Source organism: Schistocerca nitens, chromosome 9 (genome assembly GCF_023898315.1).
Source record: "Schistocerca nitens isolate TAMUIC-IGC-003100 chromosome 9, iqSchNite1.1, whole genome shotgun sequence".
NCBI lineage: Eukaryota > Metazoa > Arthropoda > Insecta > Orthoptera > Acrididae > Schistocerca > Schistocerca nitens.
The window spans coordinates 297,990,681-298,016,340 of NC_064622.1; the positions used below are offsets into that span (position 1 = coordinate 297,990,681).

At 37.4% G+C, this 25,660-nt stretch overlaps 1 protein-coding gene across 1 annotated transcript in view; it reads left to right on the top strand.

Annotated features, from left to right (window-relative positions):
* LOC126204436 (uncharacterized) overlaps positions 1–25,660 on the top strand; it is a 384,821-nt gene that overhangs the window by 285,332 nt on the left and 73,829 nt on the right. Inside the window, exons 13-24 of the mRNA XM_049938825.1 lie at positions 3,971–4,070; positions 4,306–4,491; positions 4,840–4,988; positions 6,606–6,710; positions 8,367–8,502; positions 10,070–10,207; positions 14,259–14,444; positions 16,552–16,723; positions 17,122–17,217; positions 18,594–18,775; positions 21,274–21,474; positions 21,596–21,776. Coding sequence (XP_049794782.1) covers positions 3,971–4,070; positions 4,306–4,491; positions 4,840–4,988; positions 6,606–6,710; positions 8,367–8,502; positions 10,070–10,207; positions 14,259–14,444; positions 16,552–16,723; positions 17,122–17,217; positions 18,594–18,775; positions 21,274–21,474; positions 21,596–21,776 — 1,832 coding nt within the window. The remainder of the gene's footprint in view (positions 1–3,970; positions 4,071–4,305; positions 4,492–4,839; positions 4,989–6,605; positions 6,711–8,366; positions 8,503–10,069; positions 10,208–14,258; positions 14,445–16,551; positions 16,724–17,121; positions 17,218–18,593; positions 18,776–21,273; positions 21,475–21,595; positions 21,777–25,660) is intronic.

Here is a 25,660-nt window from a genome sequence, read left to right on the forward strand (position 1 = left end):
TACAGGAAAATTAAAGAGACCTTTGGAGATAAGAGAACCACTTGTATGAACATCAAGAGCTCAGATGGAAACCCAGTTCTAAGCAAAGAAGGGAAAGCAGAAAGGTGGAAGGAGTATATAGAGGGTCTATACAAGGGCGATGTACTTGAGGACAATATTATGGAAATGGAAGAGGATGTAGATGAAGATGAAATGGGAGATACGATACTGCGTGAAGAATTTGACAGAGCACTGAAAGACCTGAGTCGAAACAAGGCCCCCGGAGTAGACAACATTCCATTGGAACTACTGACGGCTTTGGGAGAGCCAGCCCTGACAAAACTCTACCATCTGGTAAGCAAGATGTATGAAACAGGCGAAATACCCTCAGACTTCAAGAAGAATATGATAATTCCAATTCCAAAGAAAGCAGGTGTTGACAGATGTGAGAATTACCGGACAATCACTTTAATAAGCCACAGCTGCAAAATACTAACACGAATTCTTTACAGACGAATGGAAAAACTAGTAGAAGCCGACCTCGGGGAAGATCAGTTTGGATTCCGTAGAAATACTGGAACACGTGAGGCAATACTGACCTTACGACTTATCTTAGAAGAAAGATTAAGGAAAGGCAAACCTACGTTTCTAGCATTTGTAGACTTAGAGAAAGCTTTTGACAATGTTGACTGGAATACTCTCTTTCAAATTCTAAAGGTGGCAGGGGTAAAATACAGGGAGCGAAAGGCTATTTACAATTTGTACAGAAACCAGATGGCAGTTATAAGAGTTGAGGGGCATGAAAGGGAAACAGTGGTTGGGAAGGGAGTGAGACAGGATTGTAGCCTCTCCCCGATGTTATTCAATCTGTATATTGAGCAAGCAGTAAAGGAAACAAAAGAAAAATTCGGAGTAGGTATTAAAATCCATGGAGAAGAAATAAAAACTTTGAGGTTCGCCGATGACATTGTAATTCTGTCAGAGACAGCAAAGGACTTGGAAGAGCAGTTGAACGGAATGGACAGTGTCTTGAGAGGAGGGTATAAGATGAACATCAACAAAAGCAAAACGAGGATAATGGAATGTAGTCAAATTATATCGGGTGATGTTGAAGGTATTAGATTAGGAAATGAGACACTTAAAGTAGTAAAGGAGTTTTGCTATTTAGGGAGCAAAATAACTGATGATGGTCGAAGTAGAGAGGATATAAAATGTAGACTGGCAATGGCAAGGAAAGCGTTTCTGAAGAAGAGAAATTTGTTAACATCCGAGTATAGATTTAAGTGTCAGGAAGTCTTTTCTGAAAGTATTTGTATGAAGTGTAGCCATGTATGGAAGTGAAACATGGACGATAAATAGTTTGGACAAGAAGAGAATAGAAGCTTTCGAAATGTGGTGCTACAGAAGAATGCTGAAGATTAGATGGGTAGATCACATAACTAATGAGGAGGTATTGAATAGGACTGGGGAGAAGAGAAATTTGTGGCGCAACTTGACTAGAAGAAGGGATTGGTTGGTAGGACATGTTCTGAGGCATCAAGGGATCACACAAATTTGGCATTGGAGGGCAGTGTGGAGGGTAAAAATTGTAGAGGGAGACCAAGAGATGAATACACTAAGCAGATTCAGAAGGATGTAGGTTGCAGTAGGTACTGGGAGATGAAGAAGCTTGCACAGGATAGAGTAGCATGGAGAGTTGCATCAAACCAGTCTCAGGACTGAAGACCACAACAACAACATCATTAACATATAACCAGAAAAGTAATGGACCCTGTACTAATCCATATGGGACCCATGATACAGCATTATTCCATTGTGACCTCTTTGATCTAATCATTACACATTGTTGGTGGTATATGAGATATGAGTGGAACCACTGTGCAGCACTTGAAGAAAAGGTTTAACTTTTGAGTTTAGCTGAAGTCCTGAAAGCATGTGATAGCTTGTCCATAACTTATTTCCATTCATCGGCCACTTTCATAAAAACAGTTGTCATACGGCAATATTTCTGGAAACCGGATTGATATTCATCCAGAAGATGATTAGATGTTAAGTAATTGGTAAGATGATTGTGAACTGTGTATTCTAAAGACGATTGTGAACTATGTAGTATAAAGCCTTAGATAATGCTGAAAGAATGCAAATGAGCCTGTAATCACAAGGTTCTTTGGGAGATTACTTTTTGAGTAGAGGCTTTGAGTCCTTTTCCATGCCATTGGAAAGATGTTGGAGGTCAAAGAAAGGTTAAAAATATCACTTATTTTGGGCAGTAATGGATGGACAAGGAAACTGTTTATGTTGTAATATTGTTATGTTCTGCAGCTGCAGAATGAATTCCTGCAATTGACTTCCTGACTGTGTTAAGGTTTACCAGCTGGAGATAAACTTTTTTGTTTTAATCATGGATAGCTTTGTAATTATTTGAGTAATCAAGACACCCCTTGTATGGCCTTATGACATGCTGGATGGCTGAAAATGAGGGAAAAAATCTGCATCAGAAAGTCATTCTATCATATGGTACAAGTTGCCAAAATATGAACCACATTTTTCATGACAATATTTATGAGCTACTTTTACAGCAATTACGATAAATCTGCAGCACACAGGGCACATGTTCAACAGCTAGGCTTCTGTACCTAAAGAGTTCAGCAGAATCACAAAGTTTTAGCCTGGATGTCACCTTTGATCATGAGCTGCATTAAAGCAAAATTGGTGATTTATTCATATCGGTTGCGATATGGAAGAACTAGCTTCTACAAAAACATGGTTAGTTGCCTCACCATATGGCTTAGTTAGTGATCTGTAATTTGATACAGTTTCATGTAAGACCTATATGTATATCCTGTGAAAACTTCATCAAAATTGGAGACATTCACGAAGAGACCTTGTTTAAATTTAGGCCACTTGATGTGAAATGACCCATTGTCTTCATCTATGGACCCAAACAAATAACTTGGAAAGAGAAGACACCTTTTTCTGCAGTAGAAGGGAGAGGGAAGTAGTATGACATTTCAAGATCAGAAATGTGCCTTCACCAGGTGTTGACACCGTCTTCATCTCCATGAGGTGCTTCACAACACAAGCAGATTTACCAATTCTGCTGTCCGGGGTCATTCATGCACAGTTATGTGTCAAACTTTGAAGACGTGGATTGCCTTGGCTCAGTTCTTTTTCACACGTCCACCATAGGTGAATGCTGGGTTTGGGTTACACTCTACACAAGCAGTCCAAAAAATATGGGTTTAAAAATACGTTTACTCAGCTTTACTGAACCATTCAGCATAAAAAATAGACATGAAGACACTGCCACATCAGTTAACATTGATCAGATGTGAAGTTTCATAAGTGATGTATTGCAAATGCCATCAAATTGGAATAATTTTTGCTATTTATTTTTGTTGATACATAACATGGTTTTCTGAGTTCTTCTGATGTCATTTGTTTCATATTTTTAATTTTCAGTATTAACTCGGCATTATTAATGTAGTAAAATACTGTATTTCTTGTCTACGTTTTCTATCTTTATTTCCTAACTCATGGATTGCTGGATTTCATCATATGACCATGACACATTAGACCATTACATTGAAAAAGGTGGCGTCCATAATGATATTATTAATAGAAAATGATGTACTTTGCATGTGCCTTTTAGAATTCAAAGTAACTGCAAAAATTAAAAGGGCGGTCATAAAGTTTTAATAATTACTTCAATAAATCAAACGCCGTTTAAATTTGCTGATGGTGTCAGTCTGTGTGTTCACCATTTAATGTGAGAAATTTATCCCCAGTGTTTCAACATTGTAAAAACAAAAGGTAATTAAAGATAAGTTCAAGAAAATGCCAAATAGAAGCATTTGGGCCTTTTTGTATAAGCAAACTAACTTGTAAAGACTAATATTAACTGATACTACAGGGAGTTTATTGGTAGCTTTCCATTTCTCCCGTCTTCCCTTTCCAACGTGCTAATGTTGTTCTTATTTTGTTTGTCCAGGAAGGAGGCACTTGGTTCTATGGGAAATGATGCACCACTTGCTTGCCTTTCACAGTTCCAGCCATTGCTGTACGATTACTTTAAACAACTTTTTGCTCAGGTACTGTTTGTGTATAAAAACTTCGTTTAAACTAAGTATGTTTTGTACTTGTTGCTGTAGTATTTACCTACAATCTTACTAAAATCGTATACCAAATATCTGCGTGAACACACATTCCCAGTCTTGTTTGTGTGTCTGTCGACAATTATTTGGTGAGGTCGTAACTTTAGTCCTTAAATTAGTCATATTTCACCGAGGACGTTTCATTACCATATTTTAAATGGTTTTGTTCCAGGTGACGAACCCACCAATTGATCCATTCAGAGAGAAAATAGTTATGTCACTGATGTGCCCCATTGGTCCTGAGGCAAATTTGCTCCAACCCAGTGAGAAACAGTGCCACAGGCTCTTCTTGAAACGTCCTATATTATCACTTAGTGATTTAGAAGTTATCAAGGCAACAACTCACCGTGGGTGGAAGGTAACAAATATTTATTAAATTATTGTGTTTCGTGATGTAAGCTGTTACACTTTCATTTATTTCTCAGATGTTTCCACATGTATAGAGGACAAGCTTATATTTATTGCTCCTTACCTATTTTTCATTATTCTAACCATTTGTTATTCTTTGACCAATTTTTTCTGTAAGGCAAAGCTAAAGGAACGAGTGGGAAATTGATAATGTTTTTGCTAAATTGTGGTTTGAGGCTAGGGCTGTCATTATTTTATGGTTGCAGTGTAGTTAATTGCATAGCAACATATATGCAGTTGTACAGCAATACAATTAATGGGATTTTTATGATCAGTGAGCAATACATTTTCCTTTCAGACAAAGGTAATTGACATCACATTTGATCGATCAGATGGTCCTGGTGGGTTGTCAAAAGCACTTGACCGCATCTGTAATGAAGCGTGCCAGGCTGCACAGAGCAAGTGCCAACTGATTGTTCTGTCAGACCGACGTGCTGGACCAGAAAGGTAATTACGGATTAACATATTTGTAGAGATTAACATTGTGGAACCACCTCCAATATTCTAGAATATATTAGAGAATGATCGGGGAAAAAGTATTCTATATGTTGTGTATTTTGAAAGTTCTGCAATAAGGTTTTAGTGCTGCTTTCAAGTATGTCATGAAAATAATTGAATTTAAATCACCTGTTCTTATAAAAACTATAACAATGCTTCTGTTGTTTGAATGTCGGGTTTGGCAGTCTAGTGATAAAGTGCATGCCTGGAAACTGGGAGGTCATGGGATTGAATGGTGGTCAGACCTTGAAATTTTTCAACCTGCCATTATCCTAGCCTTCGCATTTCTGTGGTGTGAAGATAAGCCAGGAAAAGCACATAATTCAGATTCCACTGTAAACTGTAGGTGCTCTTTCCCTGATAGAATTACTGGGGTAGGCTTTAAGGGCATGCAAGTCATTGAAGTGGCATCCATTTGACGACTTGCACCGCTTGAGCAATTCCCAGCCATTCATGCCATATGACTATTTTTTTACTGTTCAAATATTGCATTGATTTTTATTATTGTGCAAAGATGGACTGCACCTGTAGGGGCCAGAATGTTAAAAATGTGTTTTATCTCTGATGATGATAATTAACATCCTAATGTAAAGTTGACCTCACTTGACTTTTTGAACAAACTGTTAGATCATTCTAGACACAGCTCATGGTTTTTCAGTTCATGTACTGATTACTCATTTCATTAACATTTTAATTTAGACAGCCAATGAACTTCTAGAACATAGTAAATGTCAAACAGTACAAAATAGGATTGCTTAATCCAAACAAGTGGATAAAAATAAGTGGTTTTTGCAATTCCTGTGTTAATCATGACTTGTATTAAGAGAAAGGGGTGGTTTTTTTCTGAGGACACATGATGATTACGATCATTTGCACCCACACAATTATGATTGATGAACCATTCTGAACCAAGTCTTTTGTGTGAATATTTGATAAGGCATTACCAGATTGATGTGTTTGAAAATCTATTAATTCTAATCCCTGGTATATATGTTTGTATACTTGCAGAAGCATATGCCTGGGCACAAAATAAAATACGTACTGAAAGATGGTAAAACTTAAGTAGAGATGAGAGCGAAAATAACACTACAGATTAAATTGATAACTAAGAAGTGTTATATGTTACTAGATGATGCAAGATATGAGAGTTTACAATGAACTTAATGCAAAAAATACTAAAGTTTTTATACATATTCAGTCTTGGTTCCATGATCATATGACTTTGTGATAGTTACAACAAGTTAAAAATTTCAGCATGTGAACAGAACAATTTATTAAGAAAATGACACCACAGCTTTTGTTAAAGATATTTGGTCTTTAATGAGAAAATTTACAGTTGTTCTCAAGTAGTGAAAATTTTCCTGTACAAGATTAATGGTCAAGATAGTATGACTGGTTTCATGGAATAAACATTTCTTGTCAGTGAATCAAGTACTAGTAATTATATACTGTGATGTCATCGTTAAACAAAATTAAGTCATGCTGTGCTTCAGAAAAGTAACAGACAGCAAATGGCTAATAAGGAGATTCAGTATTTGTTAATGTTTACAATTTTAATGTTTTCAGAGTTCCTGTCAGCATGCTGCTTGCTCTGGGTGCAACTCATCACCATCTGATTGAGGAGCGTCAACGTATGAAAGTAGGGCTGATTTTAGAGACAGGAGAAGCCCGGTATGAATGCAAGCAGTTAATATTAATAGAATGTGAAGGGACAACTGTGATACTCCTGAGAAACAGCAATCAGGACTTTCTAGAAACAGCAATGAGGAAAGCTTTAACTGTTTTTATTTTGTGAATTCTTAATGAGGAATTGGAAAAACATTTCTACAGTTGTTCCTTTCTTTTCATTTGAGTCACATAGCTTAACTGCAACACATGAGTTGCATTGTTAATCCTTTTCAGTACTGTGCCAAATAAATGTCAAAATGTTTACGAATGTCCTTTTTTAAAAAGTAGGGAGATAACCACTTCCAAAGTAAAGCCCTGTTGCACCAAATATATGTGGTGATTTAATAAGTGCTTCATAATTTTCATGATGTGTATAAACCTAATGTAACAATTCATGGAGCTCATTCAGTATCATTCTTTACTTTATAGCTTTTTGACGGTCAGTGTGACTTCCACTGGTAATACTGCATAGTCCTACCTTGCTAAGATTTCTTTCCAAAGTGGTTAAAGCACGGTTGGCATAATTTGAATTGCAAACAAAGTAGCAACACAGTTGACCTATCTCAATCTCACAGTTGACATGGAACTGCTCACTAAAGAAATATTAGGCCTCCGTGAGGTTTCGTATAATTTTGTTTGAAGTATATGTTGTATTCTTGACTATACTTGGCAAGCTGAGTAATCTCTGAATTTTCCAGCAAATAGAGTATACTAACCTTTTGAGTGACCTCTCTAGATGACAGAAAGTATAATAAACTTTGCTCCTATTCAAGGCACTTTGCCACTTCTTGTAGTACAAAGTTGATTTGTCATTGAAGATTATGTTCTCTTCAACCCTATGTCTACTTACAGACATTTTAATAGTTCTGCACAAAATTCTTTACAAATCATTTTACTTATGTCCTTCAGTTCTTGCCCTTTTGTAAATACGAGTGGTTAAGAGGCAAATGTTTCCTCATTAGACACAAAAAAATTGCATGTGGACAGACGACATAAATGCCGGGGTTTTGTTGGACATCTACCCAAACTTTGGTTGTTTAGATCGAAACATACAGTGAACATTTTGGTATAGAGAAAGCTATAAATTTGGAATGACTGATGATAGCATTTATGGTGTTTTGATTTGGTATAACATCAAAGTATACCTATAATTTGCTAAAGAATTAATCAGAACTAATTCTTAGTTGTCACAGTAAATTTGTGTTCTGTTCCAAAATTCTTATATATTACACATAAAGAAAGGAAATGCAACTACTCACCAATGGCTGACTGATATGTTGTATATAGAAGCACACAAAGGAAAACAGTATTTACACTAACTTTCAAGCTTCTGCTATTTCTCCAGCAAAAGTACACACATTCATAGGCACCCAAAAATACACTCCCACAGCCACAGGTGAGTACATTGGAGTGTGAATGTGTGTACTTCTGGTGGAGAAAAAGAAAGAGCTCAAAAGCTAGTGCAAATACTGTTTCCTTTTGTGTGTTTCTATTCATCACACATTGACCAGTTATAGGTGAACGGTAACCTTTCCTTTATTTTACATATTATTGGATGCAGGAATTTCCATTGTTACATGATACACAAAATTACATGCCATTACCATAATAATAGTGACAATATACACTGAGTGATATTCTTGTTTCTGATTCTGCCAGAGAGGTTCATCATATGTGTGTACTGCTGGGTTATGGAGCAGATGCAATATGTCCTTACCTTGTGTTTGAAATGGCACGCTCTCTTAGGAATGAGGGTGTTCTGGATGCTAACCTTACCGATGAAATATTGTATCAGGTAATTAATTATAAGTGTGCCTAAAGATACTCAGCACTGAATTATTATTATTATTATTATTATTATTATTATTGTTATTATTAAGATGTTAATTGGAATTGAATTGACTTTCTTTAACTATTACTACAATTTGCAGATAACTAACATTTTCTTATTAGCTATATTGTGAAAAAAGTTAAAAGTTAGTAGAATATATGCACTAAAGCAGCAATATGGAGAAATTATACCATTTATTGTAGCAGCGGACATCTTGTGGGTACCTTTTTTGAACTCCGCTGCCAGCAACCTAAATCGTGACCTGACTGGCTCTTGAAGTTTCAGGTTACTGTAGTTACTTGTTGCCATGTTGAGAATGAGGTCAGAATTGCCGTCAACCAAATGAGGCTGTACAGATGATTATGGAAAAAGCACTGATTTGAAATTTGTTCTCAAATTTTTATGACAATATATGAAAAAGAGTTGTTGTACAACAAATCTACAATGGAACACATCATTTCCTATTGTTTGGATTTCTAGAATTTTTTAAAAATTTATTTGCTGTTCACAACTTTGTTAACATTTCATTATAAGCTGTTAGTTGATTAATGTGCTTGATTTCATAAACTGAAGCAGCAGTAAGGTTTTCCTATGCTGAAAGACTCACTGTGTGACTGTAAACTCATAACTCATGTGGAAAGATGACGAGACGTGGAGGGAAATTGGGGGGGGGGGGGGGTGGAGGTCGCTCATCTAGCATTTCACATGTCTCCCAGGTTATTTGTTGTCAGCACGTAGAATACGCTACTATTTTGTCTGGCCATTAATGCAGAAGACTAGAGTATTATCACTTATAACTTTGAGAGATCAAAAAACAAGTCGCATTCATCTGCATGCCATAGCAGAAATAAGTGACAGCCTAATGCGTTCTGTGGTTATGAAATGTTGGCCAAAAAGATGTTTGAGTGCACAACGAGCTCAAAAATTAGGCTAACCACCTCTTACCATGACAAGTCAACAATTACTTCCATGATTGTGAATAACTGAGTTTAAGTATTTTGTACACTTTTGCTTGACTGCACTGGTAGTGATGGTCAACCACTCCCTATGTGATGCTGCATATCACTTGTCTTTGTCCCAAAGCAAACGGCATCACGTGATACATTCTGTACCTAAACTGTACAAACATCAAAGGGAATGTCTGCTTTGTGTTTTTTAAATTCACATAGAACATACTACTACATGCTGTTCACAGTCTGTGGTTTTTGTGATGCCAGTGGACACTCGAAATCTTCATCACAGAAGGCACAATGTTACAGTGGTATCTTCTCAAAAATTACTGAAGGCAGGCATATTCTTCCCTCAGCAATATTTAAGCTGAAGTTATTTTCAAATTGTCCTCATAATTTTGCTGTTTAAATACATTTTAATAGAAAAAGGTTACTGTGTCTTAGTTGTGGATTTTGCTGCTATTATTTTGTGGAATGTTATGATTAGATGTCTACTTCTGTTTTCAAAAGACAATTAGAATGATGTATTATATGTATCTGTGGGTTATTTATACATGTGCATTCTCGATCATTTTCTTTAGAACTACTCAGAAGCTATGGATCGTGGAATAGCAAAGGTCATGGCAAAAATGGGCATTTCAACTCTACAGTCATATAAAGGAGCTCAGATTTTTGAGTCCGTTGGCCTTGCAGATGAAGTGATTGATAAATGTTTCAAGGTGAGTGGTGGTGGTTGCATTCTCCAATGATATATGATGATTTATGAGTCTAATGCTTGTATATTTGATTACAAATATGAGAAGAGATTTTTTTAAAAACATAGTGGTAATTAAAAATAAACTTGTAGAAAGTACATTGGATGTGATTCCATTAGTGTAATGAGGATAAAATAGAGTACTGAGACAGTTAAAGTTTTGTGAAATGGTAATAAATATTCACTCACCTTTCATGTTAACTTGCTTCTTTGGATCTAGTGTCCCTATAGCTTCTTGGCCAGGGAGCAAAATGTGAGAGACACTGGAAGCTACAGGGACAAACTCAATATTGGTCAAATTTATTTTGTTACCACCCTGAATCTTAGGAAAGTCAATCCACAGTCCTGTGTTTTTTTCCCTCTTGAGCGAGTTCATTATTATTATTATTATTATTATTATTATTATTATTATTATTATTTTGCCCCCCCCTGCCCACACACAGAAAATGAATCTTGAAAATCTAAGGGATTCTGGTTCACAAGGGTGAATTCTGTAGTGCATTTTCTGTTGCCACTGTCCAGCAGAGCTAGTGTTGCATATCAGAACATACTCAAAGAGAAATTAGAGAGGGGTGGGGGCAAGAGTGTGCATCTCAAAAAAACAAAACCAAACAGGCCTGACAATCATATTGTGAACCTTGTTCCTGTGTCTATTTTGACATGTTGGGTCATTACAAAACTCAGTTTGTTTTTGACATCTTCTTGTTTGTGGGAGGATTACAATCACCAAAACTCATACTTATCTAAACTTCAAGGACCAGTGGTGTGAAAAACACATATTTTAAAGGAAAATCTAGCTAAACATTGTTGCATTAGCTACCAGGTGCAAATTAATACCCAGAGTGTTGATGTTAGACACATTGCACTTCATATATACAGTACAAAACAAGATACAAGAAACAGTGGCAGTGGCAATGGCAGTCAAATATCTATCTCCACATTACTCCATTGCCCGTTCTTCTAAACTGCTACAGTTTGGCAAAAACTCCTTTCAGAAAACAACTTCCATCCCAGTCTGAATGCTCTTTATGAACTCTGTGCAGTGGCTGACCTAAAATTACATAGGTTTTTGAATCTATTTCCAAACAGTTTTGCTCAACAGACTCCACACCCACCCATTTTAATATTGGGTTTTCACCTCCCAGATGAGGTACTTGCTAGTTTGTCATAGTCAATATTATTCTTGTTTGTCATAATCAATATTTGTCAGAAACCCAAATGACAGTGGTCAGCAGAATTTGGAAGAACTGAAGAAGTTGTGAAAAGATGAACTGTTGCACCTGAGTTGGGAAAAGATTCCATAAACTACGTTTCTCCAATATCCGACAAGATGAGACATATTTGGGCCATAACATTTGACTCTGGTAGGCACTACCAACTCCTAAGAGCTATAATCGGTATTCAGTTTTACTAAAGGAACCTGTAGACCCACTTACATTACACAACATTAAGACTGGGAATACAGCCATGTGTTTATGGGACGAAGGAAGTGAAGAATCCGTATCTTAAGAGTTTCCAACTGGTTTTTACTCATTACCTGTCAAATGCAAATATTAAGAACAGGAGGATTGCGATGTTTTCGCTGGTTTCACCATAACAAAAATGTGTGTTTTTCTGGCCAATTTAAGATTCATCCACATTCATTTATGAGAAATGAAGCATTACTTCATGATACCTGGGTGTTTGTACTGGCCATGCAATCAAAATTTTGGTAATGTCAAAAAAGCACTACAACACACTTAAGTTTACTGTAAAAAAAAAAAAAAAGGGAAAAAAATTGCTGTAGGAAACACTCATTTAAAGTAGTTCAACTTCTATAAGATTTTCTGAAATAACTATGTGGTGTGTGTGTGTGTGTGTGTGTGTGTGTGTGTGTGTGTGTGTGTGTGTGTGTGTGACCCCTAAAAACATAAGTTTTCCATATGAGGTGCATTGTGCTGCCACCTACTGCCAGATACTCCCTATCAGCGACCTCAGTAGTCATTAGACGTCGTGAGAGAGCAGAACTCACGGACTTTGAATGTGGTCAGGTGATTGGATGTCACTTGTGTTATATGTCTGTATGTGAGATTTCCACACTTCTAAGCATCACTAGGTCCATTGTTTTTGATGTGATAGTGATGTGGAAATGTGAAGGGACACGTACAGCACAATTGTGTATAGGCCAACCCTGTCTGTTGACTGACAGAGACCGCCGACAGTTGAAGAGGATTGTAATGTGTAATGGGCAGGCATCTATCCAGACAATTACACACGAATTCCAAACTGCATCAGGATCCACTGCAAGTGCTATGACTGTTAGGCGGGAGGTGAGAAAACTTCGATTTAAAGGTCGAGCAGCTGCTCATAAGCCACACATGCCAAATGACGCCTCGCTTGGTGTAAGAAGTTTAAACATTGAACGATTGAACAGTAGAACAGTAGAAAAACATTGTGTGGAGTGCCAAATCACGGTGCACAATGTGGTGATCTGATGGCAGGGTGCAGGGTGTGGGTATGGCAAATGGCTGGTGAATGTCATCTGCCAGTGTGTGTAGTGCCAACAGTAAAATTTGGAGGCGGTGGTGTTATGGCGTGGTCATGTTTTTTCACCCCCATGTTTTTTTGCATGGCACTATCACAGAACAGGCCTACACTGTTGTTTTAAGCACCTTTTTGCTTCCCACTGTTGAAGAGCAATTTGTGAATGGCGATTGCATCTTTCAACGTGATCAAGCACCTGTTCATAATGCACGGCCTGTGGTATGACAATAAAATCCCTGTAATAGATTGGCCTGCACAGAGTGCTGACCTGAATCCTGTAGAACACCTGTGGGATGTTTTGGAATCTCAACTTTGTGCCAGGCCTCTCAGACTGACATTGATACGTCTCTCAGTGTAGCACTCCATGAAGAATGGGCTGCCATTCCCCAAGCAACCTTCCAGCACCCGATTGAACATATGCCTGTGAGAATGGGAGCTGTCATCAAGGCTTAGGATGGGCCAACACAATATTGAATTCCAGAATTACCGATGAAAGGCACCACAAACTTGTAAGTCATTTTCAGCCAGGTGTCCAGATACTTTTGATCACATAGTGTATATCTATGAGTTTCAGAAATGTATCACAAAATTGTCACTGAAAGGGTATAAATTTGTGGAAGGGAGAATGTACGAACGCAGTAAATACTGTAGAGAGGGATTTTACATCCATTGTTGTTACTGAGTAGGTCATGCAAAAGTGAAAATGAAACTCCAGAAAGAGAGGGGGTGTAGTCATAACCCACAGAGCTTAGACTTGGGGACACGTAAGACCACTGTTGAATTTCCCAATCCATGTATCTACCAGTGAAACTGAAAAATGTGTTGGCTATTTTTTCCATACATCTCATTGCTGTGGAGCACATTCTTGACAAAGGTGATACAATTTCAGTGCTTGAACTTTTAAGATGTGGGTATGGATAATTATGACGTATGTAATGCACACCTGGATTATAAATGAACTTTACCTTCTTAATGGTGTTTGTTTTTCTCGTTTTCATGTGACCTTATGTATAGTCACAATATTATGGAAATGAAAGTTGCCATGCACCATATAGCAGAGATGCTGAGTTGCAGATAGGCACAAAAAAAGACTGTCACAAAAGGCCTTATTGGCTGAAAGCTTAATTTGTGACAGTCATTTTGTTGTGCCTATCGACGGCTCAGCATCTCCGCTATATGATGAGTAGCAACTTTCCTTTTCATAACATTGTTGCATTGAATCCTGTATTTCCTTATGTGTAGTCAAATGTTTTAATTGTAAAAAGGTAGTGTAATCATACACCATACATTATGCAGATCTTGTTCAGTTTGTCCTGTGGCCATTCCATAAATACATGATATACTGGAAACGTGCAATTGTTGAGTTCACATGTGGTTTCAGTCTTAGTTTAGTACACAGTGAAAACTAAATAAATAATGGCATGAAAAGTTACCACCAATGTAAGCTAAAAGAATGGTGAATACTTATATATGAAGAATTTTTAAATCTGCAGGGCACTCCGTCACGCATTGGTGGTGTGACATTTGAGGTTATTGCAAAGGAAACATATGAACGCCACAATTTATCATATATGAATCATGCACCCGACATGTTGGTTCTCCGTAACCCTGGACAATATCACTGGCGCAGTGGTGGAGAGAAACACATCAACGATCCCCTAAGCATTGCAAATCTACAGGTAAGTGGAAAAAAAATAAAAGTAGCAATAGTCATAGAGCTTTCTTCTAATTTTCTTGCATTGATATTCACTTGAGTGATCATTACTTCCTCACTTCTATTTACTCAAACAGCAGTATCATCTCTTATACAGTTACTCATATACATTACTCACACCGGGGATTCACTTCCTTAAAATCCTAAATGAATGGAAAATGGACCTTTTCTTATGGTACACCCTGCTTTAGTAAAAGTACTATGTGAGCTCGTGTAAGAATCCACTAATCCATTGTGGCCCAATCGAAACAGAATAAAGGCTGTACGAAAGGGCCTCTATTCTGTTACTGCAGTCTTTGACTATACAGTTTACACATGCACCAATCTGAGATGTATCCCACTGAATCAGCCCCCCCCCCCTCCCTCCCTCCCTCCCTCCCTCCCTCTCTCTTTTCTCATTCTGCCTTGTTTTCCACATGTTACTTCAGCCAATGGCATATTGTATGCAGATGAATTGTTACATCCTAGAAACTTCCGACACTAGAGAGTACAATCGCACCATTCTCAAAACGTGTATTCAAAGGACATATGATCTTTGAAACTACATTGTATATTTATGTTGGCCTAAAAGTTTTGCCAGACATTAAACATTTGAACAGACACAGTCGGAGTGCTTTGTCCACTGCATAATTCTGTTAAACAGTCTGTGGAGTGTTAAGAGAATTGACGAGGCTTTAGGTTTCATCACTCAGCTTGAAATTTGCTCACTATTTTTATATACTGTATTTAGCATATTTCGTGACAGTACATTTTCTGTGAAATGTTTACAAGACAATATTTGTCTTGGCTTCAGTCGTCTAGTGGAAGTATGATTCCTCAATGCAGTTCCATCGGCTGCAGAAATGACCTGGTTCAATGTGTTTGCCTCATTCTTCGAATGTGGTTTCTTCTTAAAGTTTATATAAAAAAAGTAGTAACATAATTCATTTTTCCTGTTCACTAGCAAATTATTATGATGGCGACCTGCACATTGTTCCACCGTCAACACACACCAAGAGTTCACTGCCGACTCTGACTACGGTCAAAGACAACTCCAGCGTCAGACATTTTACACAACACACAAGCTTCCACTTGTAATCAGTCTGTTTGATATTCTTTGTCACATCTACTAATGTTAATCAATATGCTGTCACTCTCAAAAATATAAGTAAATTAGCATAAAAAAGGCAAATTACAATTTTAAAAAAATATTCTGACAAAAATATAAGAAAACATTTACAACTTCCCTCATCAGATGTAGTATCGACAAATCCGGTAAAAAATAACACATCTCCCAGATCCATTACAAGCTCTTCCGTTTACTTTCATCCGAGCACTATTTTTTCCCAGCCATATAAAAACATTGCTTTACTTTTGAATCGTCTGCCAACTCTTGACTTTTTAACTTTCAAGGTTTCCAAATCTCCTCTGTTGCTAGTATTCCACTGCCAGTGTTTCTTTTTTTTTATCTAGTTCGTGGTCTCCCCTGACACTGGTTCTCAATGACTTGACTGCATGACACTTTGAAAATCTAATTTCCTACAATTCCTTTACTCTTTATAAGAGGAAGTTATGTCTCCATTACCTTCCATTTGTCTACTTTTTCAATAAGTACCTTTCAGCCCAGCAAGTGGAAATACTGTGTCAGTCTGCAGTCCTGTAGACAAAACTGTTGTTTTTGAATAATTTGGGTTCTGATTGTAGTTTGATTTTGGGGCTTCTTTCTGTGGGTAATATTCTTTCTGATTTAAAGTTTTCCTCAACCTAAAGGTTGATTTGAACGACATAGTGCTTTACTAGGTATGTTTTCATATTTCTCTGATCAGTGGATGCACGACACGCTGACACAGCCTGTTATAGAGGGACAGTTTAACATGCACTCTAAATTGTGGTGCAACTATGCATTTTCAGGTATACTAATATCTGCCAGTTTTGAAATAAATTATAAGCAATGGAAAAAAACTATAGGACCAACTGGGTGTTGAATGTTACAAATTTGGATTTGCGGCCTTACAATTATCATCTTCGCCTCAGAGGCACACTTGAAACTGTATCTGCATGCAACTAAAAATAAACTCTTTCTCTATTCACAGGAAGCTGCTGTGAACAAGAATCGCAGTGCTTATGATAAATTTCGTGAATCAACAATGCAAAGTGTGAGAGCGTGTACACTTCGTGGGCAGTTGGAACTTGTACCATCGGAAAGTCCTATTGATATTAATCAAGTTGAACCAGCCTCTGAAATTGTCAAGCGATTTGCAACAGGTGAATCATTTGCTCTGTATTATTACAAATATCATTTTCTCTTAGTCAAGCTTACTTGATGACCGTTCAATAATGTTCCTTACTTTATCAATAAATTGATCAATGTTGATTAATTTGGGGCTAACGGTGAGAATTGGAGATGAAGAGGATAACACTTAAACAGTGGCTATATGGCAGTAGACAGTTCCTAGAATGGACAGTTGTTGGTGTTTTTACTAGTGACATATCGCACTGTGTTTTACCAGTACTGAAAATATGTGAACTTCAGACATTTATTAACGTTAGAATGGAAATGACAAATCATAATGTAGACATTACCATAGACAAAGGTAGATGGAATGATTAATAAATATATTCTTGTACTTTGCTGCCTTCTGATTATTGCTCTGTCTGTGCAGGTGCTATGAGCTTTGGGAGTATTTCACTAGAGGCTCACACCACATTGGCTATTGCTATGAACAGAGTAAAAGCTAAATCCAACACAGGGGAAGGCGGTAAGTGGCTGTCAGTCCACAATTATTCAGAATATTTTTTACATTTTTAGAGAAGTTTTTAGCCTACATGTCTTTTAAGTACTTTGAAATGCAACATTACCTTTAGAAAGAGGAAGGGCCTAAGGTAAAAAATCATGTTTCTTCAACTGTTAATGTAATGTAGTTCAAGCTGACAAAGCTATTGTTCAGTGTCTGTATAGTCTAATGCAGTGCAAGGATGTCTAAAGGAACAGACACTACCGACGATCATACAGCCATATTAAATTACATTTGCAAATAAATTTTGTACTTTAATTCAAATACTAACGCTGCTTAATGCACAATGTTGGGAAGAAAAATTGCTGTCGACTATGTGCCATAACATACCACTTACATTGTAGTGAGAGAACTAGTTATGGCTAACAAAAGCTATCATGTATGAGCAAAGCTAATTTTTAGTTGATAATTTCCAGTACCATATAGAATTATTTGTAGTTCTCACGATTACATGTCGTTGATTCGTGTATAAGGGGCATACAAAAAGAAACGAGCCAGAGGCATAATTACAGATACCAGTACCTGTGTTTAAAAGTATTGACCCTGGCTTTTGAGACAGTTGTCCCACTGTGACACAAGGTGGTGAATGGCTGGCTGTCTCATAAAATTCCTGGGGCTGCGACGTTAACCAGTTCCGCACGTACAGCTGGACATCGTCATGCGAGGTGAATCGTTTGTCCCTCGGAGCCTTTTTAAGGGGACCAAAAATGGCGTAATCACAGGGAGAGAGGTCCGGACTGTATGGAGGGTGGCCATTTGAATTTCTGCAGGATTGCTGCAACTGTGTTGGCCGATAAGACTTAGTATTGTCGTGGAGTAGAATGAAACCATGGGTGAGATTGCCAGGTCATTTTGATTTGGTCGCTTGGTGAAGGGGGGTCAAAGTTTGCGAGTGATACTGGGCATTCACTGTTCTCCCATGCTGCAGGAAGTGAGTCAGAATGGGGCCATCTTGGACAAAGAAGAACGTCAGCATAACCTTTTCTGCACTTGTGTGTATGGCTGCATCCAGTGGTATGTGTGGAACTGGTTAACATCGTAGCCCCAGGAATTTTATGAGGCAGCCATTCAGCACCTTGTGTCACAGTGGGAAAAGTGTCTCAACAGCCAGGGTCGATACTTCTAACATACAGGTACTGGTTTCTGTAATTATGCCTCCGGCTCATTTCTTTTTGAACACCCCTTGTATAAGGAGGATGCATGTTCCTGGAAACCTGTCTTCGTGATGAAGTTAGTGCATAGTGTGCGTCTATTTTTAGTGCATCAATTCATATAATATTTTCTTTGTGCTTGAATATGATAACTTGTCTTTTTTATACTTTGGGCTACCCAAAAAATAGGTGAAAATGCTGACAGATACTTGAATCAAGATCCTGAGTTCAACAAAAGGTCAGCCATTAAGCAGGTGGCCAGTGGTCGTTTTGGAGTTACAAGCTCTTACCTAGCACATGCTGATGATCTCCAGATAAAAATGGCACAGGGAGCCAAGCCTGGTGAGGGTGGAGAGCTGCCAGGATACAAGGTGAGCTGAACATGAATGGGATAATGAATTTAAATAATAGCACTATAATTCCGGTGGAAATAAGTCCTTCTTTTCCTTATCTATCTTCCTTTGTAAATTGCTGTAACACAATTTCGGTTTGAAGAGAGTTGTTAATATGATGATGGATGATACCTATGTAATGGGGCCAATATTGGCAGATGTTAAATGGATGAGAAAGAAACTGGACTAATTTGCATATAGACTACCTTAATGTTCAGGGAGGGGGGCGGGGGGGGGGGAGAGGGAGGGAGAGGGAGAGGGAGAGAGAGGGGGAGAGAGAGAGAGAGAGAGAGAGAGAGAGAGAGAGAGAGGGGGGGGGGCGCAGTTGCCCACTCTGAAAAAAGTGTTTCTTCTGTAATGCCCTTCAGAGAGTAAATGCATCAGAAGAAATGCTAGGATTGGGAAAGATAAAAAAAGGTTCAGCAATGAATATTTGATTAGGCACAGAAATTAATAAAGAAATGATGCTAGTGTAGAAATGTTGAAAGTCAGCAGCAACTATTAAAGTTCCTCTGAAATGTAGAAAAGCCAAACAAGAAGAAAAAGTTAACTATAGGTATCACAAGATAGATGCAAACTGAAACTGTGTACATGTGCTCCTCACAGGCTAATGAACTATAACTTCAAAGAGCTCAGAGAAAGGAGCACATTGACCAGAGTTACAAACTAGCTATTGGGCAATAAAAGCAGGAAGTAAGGCAAGAAGATGGAAACACTATTCAGAGAAACTCTATTTTTGACCTGAAGTAATTAGGCCAATTGAAAATTAGAACACATTCAACAGTATGATAAGGGAGATCAGGTTCGTATCACTAAATTTCAAAAAGCTTTGCATAAACTCGGGACAAATATCCAAGTATTGAGGAATTGCCGTCACATCTCTTCCAGGCTTGAGGCTGAAGTGTAGGCCAAGGATTACAAAAATTTGTAAATGAAATTTATTTAAGAGGGGATGCCCCTTGAGAGGCTGAAAATCATGTACCTAGCTTACTCCTGAGAAAAGCAAGAGTGAATACATGTAAAACCTATGGTAAAATCAGTGTACCGCCACATGTAAAAAGTCTCAAGAGATTGCTTTTTGGAAGAAAGGATGTAATAGGAGTAGATCTGAAGTGGACTCATTTTGTTTTGGAAAAAGTGAGAATAATTTAGAAATTTGTATCACTGCAACCAAAATAACACAGGATATATTTATATGAAAAAAGAAAAGGAACACATAAGTTGAATTTATAAATCTGAAAATTGCTTTTGATAATATTGAATAACATAAGATGTGTCTTCTTTGACAATGTGATAGCAACTACAGGGACAAAAAAGTAATATATTCTCTTTATTTGAAGCTGGCACTAATGCAATGGGATAGAGACCAAAATCTGAAAGGGTGTGAGGCAGATTTGCTAATTGTCACCACTGACATTTAATTTATTTATGGAAGAAGCGGTAAGGGAAGTATGGTACAATTATTAGTGTGGAAGCTTTAGAGGACATAAAATAAACATTATGACAATAGTGGTTGCTGAAATTGTACAAGAATTGAGTTGTGCGCTTGCTGGTGGCTATAAGATGTTCATAAACAAAATGAAAACTGAGGGAATGGTGAACACAGCAGATGGACATGCTGATTGTTTAAATGTTAAACTTGGACATGAAAATATTGAACATGTGTGTGATTTTTACAGTCTCTGAAATAAAACAGATAAAGAAAGGATTGCTTGAGGCAAAATGGCTCTGTGTAAAAAGTCAGCTACTAGCTGCAAAAAATGTAAATCCTGAGACCAGAAAAAGATTCACTGAAAGCTAGTTTTATAGTACAGCTCTTTGCATGTGTGAAACATGGATATTGTGCAAGGCAGAAATGGAATGAAATTATTAGGAGCTTTTGGAATGTGGGATACAGGACATTGTTTAAAAATGTATTAATCAACTAAAGAATGAACTTTCTTTTAACAACTCAGTGAGGTAGAGTGTCTGATAAAGACTATAATCAAGCGAAGAGAGAGAATGGTTGGATACACATTATGACATGAACCTCTGCTGAAAACATAGGTGAAAGGAAAGACTCATGGGATAGACATTGATAAGACTACGTAAGGCAAGACATGGATGAGGAATGATGCAGCAGTTGGGCTGAAATGCGGAAGACTGCTGACAACCAATGGGAATGGAGAATGCCATGAAACCACCTTCAAGATTGATTACTGAAATGACATTCTGAAATTACTGTTGGCATGATAATCATAAGGCTTTGGTGTATGGTGGTTCATTGGTGGTTTCATAATTACTAAACTAATAGTATACTGCTACATTAGGCAGCAGTTTACTGACTGAATTACAAAACATTCCTTCAAGCACTTTTCCACTCTCTATAATTTGAAACACATGTAAAAATGTATTATGACATGTGAGAATATTTTGGGTTATGTTTCTACACGAATATGCTGTAAACACCAATCTTTAGAAACCATTTGTTCTTACAGGTGACCAAAGATATTGCAAAAACAAGACACTCTGTTCCTGGTGTGGGTCTTATATCACCACCTCCCCATCATGACATTTATTCTATTGAAGATCTTGCAGAGTTGATCTATGACCTTAAGTGTGCTAATCCTAATGCTCGAATCTCTGTCAAGCTGGTATCAGAAGTTGGTGTTGGTGTTGTTGCTTCAGGAGTAGCCAAGGTAAGATACATACATAGTGAAAAACATGCTCTGCTACTATCATGGTCGGGAGGCCTTGTATTATTTTATAAGAACATTAGCTTGTATAATTATCATCTCTTTCTTTTCTCCTATCTACCAGGGAAAAGCAGAGCACATTGTGATTTCTGGCCATGATGGAGGCACTGGAGCAAGTTCATGGACAGGAATTAAGAATGCTGGGTTGCCATGGGAACTTGGAATTGCAGAGACACATCAGGTGCTTGTGTTAAATAACCTCCGGTCAAGAGTGGTTGTTCAGGCTGATGGACAGATCCGCACAGGTAAGACTGTTTCCACATCTCATTCTAAAGAAGTAATAAATTAAAATATATCATATTTACCCAATTATAAGATGAGTTTTTTTTTCTTATACTTGTCATTTGAAAAATACAGTCATCTTATAATTTGCAGATTAAACAGTTTAACATTTTTACATTGTTCAATAGAATGTATAGGCATGCTCTCTACAGATAAAGCTTTGGCTATTGAGGTTATGTGAAGATTTATTTCAAAGAATTCAGAAAGGCAGGGCTGGGCAGACAATATTCACATCTGAACAGGCTCAAGGTTTCCCATTATGCTGAAGCATTCGATACAGTATTGATATTACTCTAACAATCACGTGAATGTCACTCATGGCACTAATATAAGGTGTATGCGAGAAACTATGAATTAACCACTACAACAATCCATTACACTGCTTAAAATTTTACAGTTTTGTGAAACATAGGAGGAAATAGCACTAAATTCTGACATAGTACAAATTATTGTCGTATTTGAACAGGTTTGCAGTAAAACTTCATACATGTATGAATACTATGTACAAACATTAATGGTGCTTTATGAGTAAAGGTTGTGTTCAAATGCGAAATTTGCCCTTCAGAAAAACTTTACTTGATTGTGAACTGAGATCGATATTTAATTTGATTGTGAAAGACTGTAATGAATTACTAAGTGACTGCACGGGTTGAGGTGCCATGTCATGGATTGTGCGGCCTCTCCCGCCGGAGGTTAGAGTGCTCCCTCGGGCATGGGTGTGTGTATTGTTCTTAGCATAAATTAGTTTAAGTAGGGTGTGAGTCTAGGGACCAATGACCTCAGCAGTTTGGTCCGTTAGGAATTCACACACATTTGAACATTTTTTCGAATTACTGAATGGGTTGCAAATGAGAAAGTCAGTCACTGTTCATGTATTAGAATACCAGATAAAAATGTTACCAGCTTTTAATTAGTTTCAGAACATGATGGTGACATTCAATTGAAACAAAAAGGAAAAATAATCAAGAATGAAAACAGATGAAATAAATCATATTAAACTGACTGTAATTGTAATGAGAATAAATTACAGCAGCAAGACTCATCATGGAAATAGTACCAACAGACCTAATTAGATCGCAGGACGAATGAAAGTTCAAGAATTGAACTGAATTGTGAGTGTGGTCTTTAATTTATGTATTAGTTGTTGCTGTTGTTACATATGACTTGCATTCTGGAAGAGACTGCAATCTCTCTTTCATAGTTGCTCAAGCACAGCACTATGGAGTGGCTGGAGGGGGAACAGGACCAGCTTGGCTGTGAACTAAATAAGTGCAGGGAGGGGAGTAGTGAGCAGACAGGAAATTGTGTCCTGTTGCAAACCATGTGAATCTATACCACATACTTTGGTTTTGTAGAAATGTCTACATTGTTTAAATTGCAGTTTGCCTGGAATCCATTTGTATTCAGAACTGAACTGACTTTAAAATTGGATAAATACGCAACAATATCATTCATTTTTGCAGGAGATGGTAAAAGTTCAGATAGGGGCCACTGGCATACTTACGTGTTTCATGCTCCGGCATACTTAGGTGTTTCATGCTGCAGTGGTATGAATGTTCACTGTGACGTTTGATGGGAACGAAGTGGAGGTACACAGTCAATGAGAGAGCAGCACGCAGATGATAAGCAAGAGACATTGTTACAATCTAATGTCAGTAGAGAAGCGAAATCATTTATGTATTTGAATAAAAACAGCTGTGTTCCCACATTCAGAATCTAACCACAGCCCCAGAAATCGCAACATATTCAGAAGAAATAGAAGTTATTTGTGGCAACAAAGATATAAATTTCACAGCTGTGCTATTATGACGATGATTAAAAATAGTGATACTACAGATGACAGGATTAGTAAGTAAACATTGTAGAAAAGGAAATTGTCCAAAAATTAATGTAACCCATGTCTTTTCGTTTCTTTTATTTCTTCTTGTATTATCAAAATCAATAAATGGCATAAATTTAGAATAGGTGTAACAATAATTTCTTAGGTAGATACTTTGTCAGATAAAACAGTTGTTAATTTTGTTTAGTAAGAATATGCTAAAAATATTTTTTTCTCAAGAAGCCTCTTGAAAAAGAAAGGAGCATTGTCTATAATCAGGGTCGTCTTACACTCGGGTAAATACTGGCTTCATTTGGAAAAACTGATTATCTGGTATGGCTTTCTACAAGTCTATAGGCATGTAAAATGGAAGCAGTGCTCTTACTGAAGAAGCAATAAAATACTAAAAAATATCAACACATGGTTTAAGGTGAACGGATTATTGTAAAATGTACACACAGTTCATTACTTTCCATGAGAACTGTTACTTACTGAATGCGGTACGGGCAATAAATATGGTTGAGTTTTTGGCGCAACATATAAATTACAATGTGAATAGGAAAACTTGCATCCTCGACATATTGAAGCTCTTCAGTTCAGCTACATTTGCAGTATCCTCATTTTAAAAATAAAGAAGTTGGTTTATTTTGCATATTTCCAAGAATGAAAGAATTCGTGGACATGGTTTCACGGATAGGAATTTCATAATATAAAAGGGTTTCATTGAATTATTTCTGGAATTTTTGTACAGAAAATTTGGTATTTTGACAACTGCTTCCCAATACATGTGTTCATTAATGCCTTTTTTATACTAAAATTTATCTTTTTTTCAGAAAATAGTGTAAAGACAAAAAAAAATATTTTCGAAGACTTCAATACTAAAATAGAAAAAAAGGCAGTTACATACATGGGTACATAAATATGAATCAGCTTGCCGGAGAATGTCAATCTCTTGTGGGTAATGAATAGGACAACTCCTACTATTGCATGAGTTAGTGCCTTCTCAGTCACACTTAAAATTAATGTTTTAGACTATAATGTAATCAATATTAATATGCCAAGAGGATACCGAAAAGAGTATGTTCCAGGATGGAATGATGAAAGTGAAACACTGTTCCAACATTTCCAGCAAAGTGGTGACACAGAGATAACTATGGAACTATTGTCCAGCTTGGACATGTCTCGGATGCAGAAATGGGCAGAAACAGTCGAAAATATCAACTTTACCCACTCGAGCAGGAAAGCGTAGAGTCTTCTGAGAAAACTGGGAGGAAGTGCACCAGTTTGCAGAAAAAATTCTGAACTATCACCAGACCAAATTGCTTCCCACGCCATTACTACCTCAAGAGTGCTGCCTGACAAGAAACATACTAGACATACCAAATGACAGCTTCGTGACCTGAAAAAGATGGCATCTCTCTCATCTGAGTATATCCATCCTTTCACAGTTTCAGACATTGACTCTGGACTGAAGGACCTCAAATCTCTTACGGCGCCTGGATTCGATGGTATACATCCAGAATTCCTGATCCATATGGGAGGAAAAGCTAAGAAGTGACTGGCAGAATTCTTCACTAATATCCTGCTGACTGATCAATTTCCATTGGAGTTCAAAAAGGCAAAGATAATATTTATTCTGAAATAAGTTCTGCTGGCAAACCCAGCTTCTTGGTAGAAAGTTATCGCCCCATTGCCCTACTTAACTGCTGCTACAAGTTTTTTGAAAGGCTAGTATATAATAGAATAAGTAGTGCTATCCTAGAGAACATTCCAGTTGATCAGGCAGGCTTCAGACCAGGGCGTAGCTGCTGCGACCAAGTATTGTCTCTCACATCCTTCATAGAGTCAGGATACCAAATGAAAGAGAAAACATCTGTGGTGTTTGTCGATATAACTACCGCCTTCAACACTGTGTCGAGGGAAGGCCTTATCTACAAATTTCTCCACATCATACCATGCAGAACAATGGCTTGACTGATTAACAGCATGCTAAGCGATCAGAAGTTCTAGGTAATTACTGGAATCAAC